General features: G+C 40.2%; 2 protein-coding genes across 10 annotated transcripts in view; one reads left to right on the top strand and one right to left on the bottom strand.

Annotated features, from left to right (window-relative positions):
• PUS7L (pseudouridine synthase 7 like) overlaps positions 1 to 4901 on the bottom strand; it is a 33134-nt gene extending 28233 nt beyond the window's left edge. For all 5 annotated transcript variants that reach the window (XR_014017144.1, XR_014017145.1, XM_081250162.1 and 2 more), the window contains exons 1-3: positions 4852 to 4901; positions 3280 to 3407; positions 699 to 1627 (exon numbers count right to left, since the gene is read on the bottom strand). Coding sequence is in view for 3 of the 5 variants with exons in the window: in XM_081250162.1 (XP_081106288.1) it covers positions 699 to 1611 (913 nt within the window). In the remaining 2 variants the exon portion in view is untranslated. The remainder of the gene's footprint in view (positions 1 to 698; positions 1628 to 3279; positions 3408 to 4851) is intronic.
• A 188-nt stretch (positions 4902 to 5089) lies between these two features.
• IRAK4 (interleukin 1 receptor associated kinase 4) overlaps positions 5090 to 11340 on the top strand; it is a 28920-nt gene continuing 22669 nt past the window's right edge. For 2 of the 5 annotated variants that reach the window (XM_081247915.1, XM_081247918.1), the window contains exon 1: positions 5090 to 5185. The gene's annotated coding sequence lies outside the window, so the exon portion shown is untranslated. The other 3 variants (XM_081247916.1, XM_081247917.1, XM_081247919.1) reach the window with 3 other exon arrangements.

Raw genomic sequence — 11340 nt, 5'->3', positions numbered from 1 at the left:
CTTCTCTAAAAGACTGACAGCCAAAGGAAGGAACTCCCTGTAAGTTTGCAGGTTCTCTACCTTGGGCAGTGAAGTCCAGCTGTTTTAGGTTACAAGGTATTCACTTCCCCAAGCACAGCAAACATATTCTACTTCTCTCCAAATACTTAATTTTAATTAAGATAACTCTCAAAATATGAAATCAAGATTCATCCCCATAACACTTACTTAAATGCAAAGGAACTGCTTCAACTTTATACATTTGTGACTACATTAACTATAAGTATCTGTGTTAACGACACTTTCATCAATAAGGTTAATTTTTGTGTGTGTGTGTGTGTGTGTGGTACGCGGGCCTCTCACTGTTGTGGCCTCTTCCGTTGCTGAGCACAGGCTCCGGACGTGCAGGCTCAGCGGCCATGGCTCACGGGCCCAGCCGCTCCGCGGCATGTGGGATCTTCCCAGACCGGGGCACGAACCCGTGTCCCCTGCATCGGCAGGCGGATTCTCAACCACTCCACCACCAGGGAAGCCCCAATAAGGTTAATTTTTACAACCAGTGTATTTTGAAAGACTTTCTCTTCCATTAAAAAAAAGGACCCATATATTGTTTCCAATATATCTCTGGACAAGGCTATTTAATTCATTTGAAATTATTCAGCTTTCATGCAACTTTAACTAAGTTTATCTAAGAAAATAATAATGATGTATTAAATTACCTGTGTATATAACTTTTCTTTCCTGGCATTCATGAAGAGATCTTTTCCTGTGCTTGTGTGCTTTTTCCCGAAATCTTACCGTTATCACTACATTTGGATTATCAGCACTATAATTCGGTTCAGGAAAAGATTTGGTTTCCACAAGATTTCCAAACTTTTTGTTGATAAAATGGTGGACAGCCTTTCTGTGATCTTTGTTTATATCAGGTTTAAAGGTAAATTTGGAATTTTCTTTCTTTGCATCCAAATATTTAAAAAAGTCAAATGCTTCTTCTTCAGATACCAAGTGACAGAGTTCTTTATACTCAAGATTTGGTTTTACAACAATTTCACTGTTTTTTCCTACAGTTATTAAAAAAGGAAATTTCTGCCTAATAGCACTATGCAAAATAGCCCTCTGGTTTTTGTCAAGGATTCTGCCTAATGAGAATTCAGGAGATGGTCCAATTAGTTCAGTTTTAGAACTCCACTTCTCTTTTACATCACAGGCAAACTGATTCAGTAATTCATTAGTTTTTTCATCTAACAAGGATCCTAATACATCAATGTTTTCTTCTTCACCTTTGGAAGTTCCATCTTCGATAGAATCTTCCTTTTCTGAACCAGGCTCATAATTTTGGTCATCACCAGAGCACCCAACCAAAGTACTGACTTCTTGATTGCTTCTCTCTTCAAAGGATAAATTTTGAGGATCTAGGTTTGTTCTTTTAGCCAAATTATTTGGCCCAGGTAGTATTTTATTAACCTTGTAAATAGGTTCATCACTGGCTTTATTAACTAACTGTCCCTGTTCATCAATCTCAATAACAACAAAGTCACTTGGTGAGCTTTTTATGGTGCCATGAAATCCAACGTGATCCGTAATGAAACACAAAGAACTAAACCTGATTCTAAAATCTGTATCCTCTTCCATTCTCAAATAACAATGCCTATAAAAGAAACAAAGAGGTGGTCAATTACCAGAAAGAAAAATTCTGGATAACAAAAAAAGAAATAGCTTTGAAAGATTTATTTAATTTCTCCTTCTCTCTCTCCCTTCCAATCCTGAGTCCCCTTAAAAGACATTACTAATCTAATTTATTTCTATATATCAGGTGTATTTTGACTCTCTTATACCGAGATATCTGGTGATTTGCAACTTGACTCTTCACCCACTCCAGGCTTCCATCTATTAAAATTCCAGGATTAAAATGGGTTAAGTTTCAAGTTCACTTTTAAAATACCATCTGTAGGCCTACAAAGAAGAGACTAGAACATACGCCTCTTTACAATGATTTGTCTGAACTCCATCCCTGAAAACTAAAATTTCCAGCTAATTCCAGAGAATCTGTAGCTAGATATTTATATATGAAGAGATAGGGATGGAAGAAGGGATGAGGAGAAGACAGGAAGAAATAGTCCAAATTGATAGATAAATGAAGTTCTAAAACCAACTTGCAATGTGATTAGGTTTCTAGGTAGGCTTAAATTAACCCCGGACCTTAAACCTTCTTAAAAGCCAGATACAAACTTTTACAGATACAAACTTTTGCGACTGACCCAGAGGAAAATTCCAACCATCTCTCTCTGGCATTAGAGAGAAAAAAAACCTTTACAAACCTTCTTGAAGCCAACTTCACTCATTCTTCACACAACCCATGGCTACCAGATGGAGATTCAGGAAAAATAAAATGCTCAGGGGACCAGTACTACTCCGTTCTTTGTGTTAACCACACTCTCCAGGAAATTCATCATCATCTGGACCTTCACCCCATTTCTACAGTGTATTCTACTAATCTGAACCAATTTAGAAAACCACCTCCACACCATTCTTTCTATTATGTCATGTAGAAATCACAGCAAATTCTCTATATCCTAAATTCCTAGGGAATATATAGGATATATTTATTTTCCCTCATTCCTTTATTTCCTGCACAGTCTCCCCAGTTTCTTGCCCTAATGAAACCTGGCTATTTTCCCCAAGCTGCTGCTTCTGTAGTCCTCTCATGTGAAGGCTATTTTTCCTTTCATACCCACCTTGGGATCTGGAGGTTGTAAATATTTTCTATGTTTGCCACTGCTACTTCCAAACCATTTCTTCCTCCTCTACCTCCCCAAATCCCATTTCCTTTGAAGTTCATGACAGCAGGCTATACTATTTGCTGCCATACTCTCTCTGGTCCTAGGACAATTCTTCATTCACTGATGACTTTAATACCAGGCTTAAAATCTACTATCCAGCATGACCTCCATGACCATCCATTTAACATCACTGTCCCTCAGTTCCTCAATCTCAACCTCACACCATTTCCACTTCACCTCGGTCATAACTTTGACTTTCTCATCACCAAAGTTGCAGCACCTTTAAGCATACAGCTCTCTGATTATTCCTGCTGTCCTTTTGTCACCTCTACTTTAGGACTTCCATTCCAGAAATTCTTATACACTGTGAAGGTCTCTAATCTCTGCTTCTATTACTAGTCCACTATAGTCCATTCTCCACAGAGTAGCCAGAATGATGATTTAAAAGGTAAATTAAATCATATCACAACCCCTTTTTAAACCCTCTAATCACATTTATAATAAAATCCAAATTACTTACCCTGGCTTCCGAAGACTTCTAAGATCCTGGACTCTGTCTATTCCCCAAATTTATCTTGTACCTTTTTCCCATTATCCACTATACTCCAGCTTCACTGGCCTTCTTCAGTTCCTTTGTGCCAACTGTTCCTGTTGATTAAATCAGTACTTCCTCAATAACATCCTCAAAGAGGTCTTCCTTGACCAATAATCCAGAGGAACCAGCAAGCCACTATTTTTCACAAAATCCTATTTAATTTTCTGCATAGCATTTCTGTCTAATAATTTTCTTCACTATTTATTGTATACCTCCCCCAACTAGAATGTTTGCTCCATGAGAACAAGAACCCTGTCAGCCTTATTCACTGATTATCTCACAATTAGAACAGTGTCAAGCACATAGTAGGCACATAATGTATACTGACTGTTGAATAAACAAAACAGCTAGTACAAATAAACAGCTGTAAGAGTGAAAAGGAAGAAAGAAGAAATAACTTTTGCCTAGAATAATCAGTAAAGGCATAATGCAAGAAGTGGCTAAGTCTTCAAAACAGTTCAGGAGACAGAAATGAGGCAAAGACCTATCATAAGTGATGCACAAACAACATATGCAATGTGTTAGAGAAAACTGAAGAGCCCAGATACAGAGCAGTAGGAGAAAGTGTTTTCTAGTACAGTTCTGGAAAATACAGCTGGATTAGTGCCGATCAAGGTAAGATACTGAACACCTTGTCAGGGACTTAGAATCCACTGCGTGGTCAATGGATGGCCACTGGAGGTGTCTGAATAGGAAAATGACACAATCCAAAAAGATGTTTTAGTAAGACGACTGATAGCACTGCGCAGGATGAATGTGATGAAGAGTTAGAAGAGTTGGAAAGCAATGAGACGTGATCAAGAGCTCAGCTGCTGGATTGGCCTTGGAAAGAATAATGACCTACTCTTTACCCAGTAAAAGGAAGAAGATATGAAGACATTCTAAGCCTTTACCCAGTAAAAGGAAGAAGATATGAAGATATTCTAAGCTAGTGGCATAGGTAGAACAACTTGAGGAGAATACAGTGATGAGGGAATTATTACAACCAAGCATCTCAGTAAGAGTGGAACCGTGCTGAAAGGCAGCCAAGGAATCCACGTGGAGTTAAGCACACACGTGCAGTGTTCCCAGGCAACAGATGCGTTGAAGAGCCTGCGGGGCGGAGAGAGAGGGGGTAGTCTGGCTGACCCGAGGCTGGGGAAGTGCTGGCTAAGGGCAGAGTCTGGGAGGATGTTTTAAAAAAAAGGAGGCCAGTAGCGCCTCCAGTTCCTTCCACTGCCGTTGCTCCGCCTAACTCACTCCAACTTCCTACTTCTGCCACCAACCAGCAGGACTAACGTCCTCTGCTGCGTAGCCTTCAGGCGCATTCAAAAGTACCCCGGACACGGCCAGCAGCTCCACAGGCTTCTTCTCCTCCCCCAGCCCCGCCTACCCCAAGACGCTATACTAGCTCAGGTCGCCCTCCTCTTGGGGACGAAGGGGCAGGGTCCCGATGCCTATCTTGTCATCCCCCCATACACAAGCCCCACTTGGCGAAAAAAACTCAACCCGGTCTACCTCACGTCCAGGTGAAGGAATTCCTCTGCACTACGCTGTGCGCATGACCGGAAGCCTTAAAATATTTAGCCTCCGACACGGACTATTTAAAGGGCCAGGCTCCCACTTAAAGAAGTGCCTTAAAAGAGACCCGGAATTTCTCACTCTGTGGAGCCGCCTGGAGGACAAAGAGGAAGAGGGCGGGACGGGGGTGGGGACGGGGCGGGACGGGGGCGGGCCTGGGCGGGGCCTGACGGGTTGGACCTGCCCCAGCCATTCCTAGGGCCCGGGTTCCTCGACCGCCGGCTCAGCCCCGCGGCGCCCCGCCCGCCCCCTCCTCCCCGCGCCTGGGCAGGTAAGGGATTCCGGCCGTGCGCGCCACCTTCTCCGCGAGGTGTCCGAGGTCCGCGAACCGGCCTCGGCCCCACTGCCCCAGGGTTGTGGAGGGACGGTTCGGAAGGAAAATCGCCTTATCTTCAGCCCAAGTGAGAAAAGGTAGAGAGGAAGTAGGTTGCGTGGGCAGCAATTGCTCCAGGATGAAGACGTGGGTGGGTCCCTGGGGATCAGAAAGTTAGTGGTACCTGTGGAGGACCGTGGGGCGGGAAGAGACGTCACCTGGTGGCTCGGTGAGACCGCGCCTGGAATTTCTCAACTCCCGGGCGGTGTGTTCCGAGAACCCGTTTACGAAATGAAATATCTTTTCCTGAGAACCAGGAAGTAAGACCAGCACCCGGCGGAGATGCTCGCCGCGTGGAAAGCATTCCGAAGCCCCCCCAAGATTCTAATTAGCTTGTCTGTCAGGCTTCCAGGAACTTGGAAAGTGGAGCGGGGTTGTCAGTATCTTATCAGATGGGAAAAGTGTACAGACAGCCTGGAAACAAGAGAGGGAACGAAGGGATGAAAAGCAGACCTCAGAAATCATTTTAGCCATTTAGAATGGGAGCAAATGGCTCTCTCAGTGCCTCAAAAACGTGTCTGCCCAAGGAGCCCTAAGCGGAGAATATTCAGAATTGCCCTTTCCCTTTCTGGGGGTAATCCTTGAAGAGATCTGTCAGAAAGTTCAGATTTCCTTAATTCTTCTGTTTGCACACTAAACATTCATTTGAAGTTTGCTTCCGACCTGTCCAAACAGAGCTCCTGAGCTTCCAGGCTAAACTCTCTTCTGCCACAGGCTTCTCCGTCTCAGTAAAGGTGCCATCTTCTCACCCTTCACATCAGCACACAGGATCCTGTGTGCTTTACCTCAGAAACTATCCATCATCCTAGGACTTCTACCTTCTTTGCTACCTCTCCGATCCAAGCCTCCAGCACCTCCACCTGGATTATTGATGTACTGAACTAATTGGTCTCTTCCTGCTTCTCTGCCCTTACTTTAATATCCTTTATTCTCAGCAGCAGTCCCCGGTGTCCTTTTAAGACATGAGTATAGAGTGCGTCTCTCCTCTTCTCAACACCTCCACTGTCTTTTCATCTCCCTCAGAAGATAAAGTCAATCCAAAGGCTATAAGGGCCCGAGGAGACCTGGTCCCATTACCTCTCTCATCTAGTCTACTTTCCTGCCCCTTCTTCTCCAGTCTTACTGTCTCCTTGCTGTTTTTCAGTGGACCCACTCCAGACCCTTGCATTTACGATTTCTTTTGCCCAGAAACCTTTCCCACAGATATCCCAGTGGCTAACTTTCTCATTCCTTCAAACCTTTAATCAAACGGCACCTTCTTATTGAGGGCTACTTTGACTACCCTATTTAAAATTAAAACCCTTTCTCAGTTTATTTTTTTTCCATTCCACTTGGCACCATCTAATGCACTATAAAGCAAATGCTTATTACCTGTCTTTCTCTATTAGAATATAAGCTCCATGAATTCAGTTGTTGTTTTTTTTTCTTACTTACGCTTTATCTCCAGGGACCTGGATCAATATCCAGCACAAAATAGAGACTCAGTAAATATATGACGAATGTATAATATTTTGGCTTTTAAAAAGTATATCCAAAATGTTTAAATACTTACCATTGAGATAAATCAATGTTTGAGAATGGTATGTGATGTTTAATTTATGGAATACCAGCGCATATCCTATTTAAGAATGGCAGCCCTATATAATTTATTAGGTCTAGAAGGTATCATGAGCTTTTGTTCTTAATGATGATATTGAGTTGTCCAAAAATATCTAGAATATTTTGCTTAAGAAAGCATGCGTAGATGATGTATTTTAGGAAGGTTATAAGCATTTTAAAGATACTATGCTTGATAAAATAACACTCACCATGAAAAGCTTAGCTATGTTCTCAGACCTCTTAGTTCCATTCTTTCAGTTGTCCTTCACTGCTATTCTGAAAATTGAGCTTAAATACAATTCTGCACATTTCTTTTTTTTTTAATGTGACATAAGAATAACTTCTGCCCTATAATAGTCATTGCTACATTTTCTTTGATCACTTGTTATTGATAGGATTAGGCATTTTTTAATTTAAAATCTATACAGCAACTCTTAGGTAAGACCATCTCTGTTTTTCAGGTGAAGAAACCAAAGTCCAGAGAAACTGAGTTATTGACCCTGGTCACAGTTGGCTTGTGGAAGAGCTACATTAGAACCCAGGCCCAGGCAACCTCAAAGTCCATCTTCCATCCACCCCTCTATACTCTCTTCTTCTGATCAGACTGTTACTGAAGCATAATCTTAAAACTTTATTAATGCATTTCATACAAATTTTTTGAATTTCTATTTTGAACTGTACTTTGTTTGAGAATGTGCATGCAGGTGGGGAGGCACTGGGTTCCACAAGCAGATACTCGTTTTAGTATTATTTCTCAATGATCACCTTACCTCGTATTCTTGGCTGAGTTGTCTAGTGTGAAAATATGGTTTTTCTTTACCATGAGAATTAATGGTATGAGAAAATAGTCATGAATATATTTATTTATTTGTAAGCAGTATATCCTGTTCCACTTCTATTAATCCTAAATGTACTAAAGTAAAATCTTGAATACTTTGAAAGAGGTGACACTTTTTAATTTTTTCTGCACATATCATTTATTTTCATTATGGAAAATGCAGAAAAGTAAATGAAAACAAAACCACCATATAAATCACCATCAAGAGATAACCACGGTTAATATTTTGGTGTATGTTCTTCCAAATATGTGTTGGTGGTGATAGATGGATGTATGTTTTAAGTAACATTTTAAATTCTGAAGTTTAGAACGTCCAGACTTAAATATATGGAGGAGTTGTTAGAAGGCCTTCCTTTTCTGGCATCCCTACGCTATCACCTTTGTTAGAATCTGGATGCAGGAGAGTTACAGAATTTATCCCTGGTCTTCAGATAGACTGCTCTTATTCTCAATTCTTTGTATTTTAGCTCTAGCTTTTAGGATTACTAAGCAGTTCTACCTTTACTAGCTTTGTCAATCACATTGTACTTCTTAACAATGGAGAGAAGTATAAGTAAATAAGAAAAAGTAGTGTGAATGTAGCAACTGTAAAATCTATAGGCAGATGTGATTTCTTAATTTAAAAAATCAGCCTTCTGGCATTCAGCACAGATATTCTGAGTAGCTGCTAAAGCTGAATTTGGTTGGGTCCCTGCCCAGGAGAGCACACCATCTAGGAGAGAAGGCAGACCAATAAATAATAAAATATGATAATTGTTATAATAGAAGAATAACCAGGTGACAGTTTGGAGCAAAAGAGATGACTATCAGGAAAAGCCAATAGTGCCTTTTGTGTTGAGCTTGAAGGAATAGTAGGCATTTACCAGGTGACCCTCAAGGTGCTTGAGCGATTCTTAACTTAGCCCTGGATGACCTCACCTCCTGCTTCACAGAGAAAATAACATTGTATAGGAATTCTCCCTCTTGCTTCAAATATATCTGTATCCAAACCTCTGCTTCCCTCCTGTTAGATTCAGAAGAAGAGGTTTTCTTCTATTCAAGGTTGACCCCTTCACCTCTGTTTACTATCCGTTTCATATCTTCAACCAAGTTTTGTCTTAAACCTTAAACCAGCAGTTCTCAGGGGGTGGTTGGGGTCTCTGAGTCTCTTTCAAGAGGTTTGTAAGGTCAAAATCACGTATGGGTAAAAGATTCATTCAGAGTGCAATGGATTTTAATGTGACAAAGTTCATTGATATGGTTTCAGATTCCACACTGTAGCTAACTTTCAGGAAATTGTCACTTATCAAGTTTTAGTATAGCGTCAAAGAAAAATACTACTTTGTAAAATGGCTGTTAAAATACTGCTCCCTTTCCAACTATATGTCTGTGCGAACCTGGACTTTCTTCATATACATTAACCAAAATGATATATTGCCACAGATTGAATGCAGAAGCAGATATTATAATCCAGCTGACTTCCATTAAGCGAAAAATTAAAGAGATTTGCAAAACTGTAAAAAAGTTTAACTCATATTTTGGGGGGAAATATAGTTTTTATTAAAATGTATTATGTATGCTAACATGTAGTACATTTATTATTATTTAAAATGAATTAATGAATAAGTAATCTTTCAATTTCTCAGTGTCAGTTTCTAATACGGTAAATATTGGTAATGTAACCAACATAAACAAAAGCTCTTTGGAGTCCACAACAATTTTTAAGCATGTAAAGTGTACATAGTTTGAGAACTGCTCCTTTTCTTTCCTTTTTTTTTTCTTTCTTTCTTCCTTTCTTCCTTTCTCCTTCCCTTCATAGCCAGGCTTCCTGGAAAATGCATTTCTACCATGCACTCATTGCTCCACTAAAACAGTTCTTAAGTCACCCAAAGGCCTTCTGGTTACCCATCAGTATTTATTCGACCTCTCTGGGTCTTTTATACCAACCTATGGCTAATTCTAGAAATCTCTGGTATTCTACTGTCCTGGTTCTCTACTTACCTCCACGACTCATCAGTACTTTTAAGTTTCTTTTTTTCCCTTCATTCCTTCACATTCCATATATTCCTAATAGGCAGGCTCATATTTCTTGTTGTTTCAACCAACTATTCATGTATGAATATATGAGTATTCTTTACCTGAACCTGTCTCCTAAGCTCCAGACCATATATTTAGCTACTTAGTGCCAACTCCCCTAGGTGGTGCCAGAGGTAGACATTTCACATTTAACATGACCAGGACTAAACACATTATTTCCTCTATCATCTACATAATTACCCTAGCTAAAAAAGCCAGGAATCAGCTTCTTTGTTTCCCTCAGTCTCCTTTCCCTCTAATATCCTGAAATTACTTTGATTTGGCCTCCTAAACCTTTGGAGTTTTTTCTTCCCCATTACCCAAGTGTATACTTCTTTCTTCAGGCTTTCATTTCTAGATTATTGTAAAACTTTCAAACTGTTCTCTTTGCCTTAATATACATTCCTTCAGTGTTTCATCCAGAGGAATCCACTTAACCACATAAGATCACATACCTTTCCTTAAAATCCTGCATTGGATCCCCTGTAACTTTTAGTATAAAGTTTAAACCCCTTGTCATAGAATATGAGGCACATGATGACTTGGTCCTGCCTACCTCTCCAATCTCATCTTTTAATGACATGCGTCCTGTGGTCCAGCCCTAACAAACTACTTGCCTTAGCCTAACCCATGCTCTCCCATGCTATTCCTGCTGCCTGGAATTTCCTTTTGGGTTTATCCCCATTGCTTTTCACTCATCCTTCCAACCTCTCACTGCCCCAAATCTGTCTTGGCCTACCTCCTTTAGACTGCCTCCCTTGATGCTCCTTCTCTGGGCCCCATTAACACTCTGCTCACACTTCCTGTAACATTTATTCTCATTGTAATTGTTTGCACCCTCTGCTAGACTGAGAAGCTTGAAAACAAAGATTTTTCTCTTCTCTGTAGCTCCCAGCACTTAGCACAAAGCCTGACATATGTGTTTATTGAGTTTATGAATGAATGAAAGGACTGGTCTTTCTAGAAAAGAGAATGACATGAACAATGCATTGAATTAGAGAAACAGGGACATATGGCATGAATTTTGGAGTCAGATATGGTTCAAGACCTAACTCTTTCACTTACGACTTTTGTGAAATAGAGATGATAAAACGGCCTTAGTCACTGTGAGGATTAAGTGAAATATATAAATTCATTCATTCCTAACCCTTAACAACACCAATATCTACAAAGCGCTAGTAATTAGTTACATATTAGTGAATAAAATGAGCATAGACCCTGAATTCATGGAGCTTGTAGTCTAATGGGGGAGACCATTAGTAAACAACTAAACAAATAAATATATAATTACAAATACATTGTGCAATGATGAAAGATAATTAAGTTGAGAGTAGATGGACCTACCTAGCTGTGGTCAAAGAAGGCCAAAGAGAAGAGAATGCTAATATAAGAGGCACAAGACACAGGGAGACTTTTTGCTTCTTACTCTTCTGTAACGTGTGAATTTCATACCGCATGAATCTATTCTTTACTCCAAAAATTAGTTATATTACACTTTAAAAATAAAAATATGTAGGGGAGCAGGAGAGCAATTGACAGAAGAATATCTAAATCTATTTGT

The sequence above is a fragment of the Mesoplodon bidens genome, assembly GCF_964165515.1.
Source record: "Mesoplodon bidens genome assembly, chromosome: 11".
NCBI classification, from domain to species: Eukaryota; Metazoa; Chordata; class Mammalia; order Artiodactyla; family Ziphiidae; genus Mesoplodon; species Mesoplodon bidens.
Note: the sequence above shows the minus strand (reverse complement) of the source record. Positions and strands in the feature narration are given on the sequence as shown.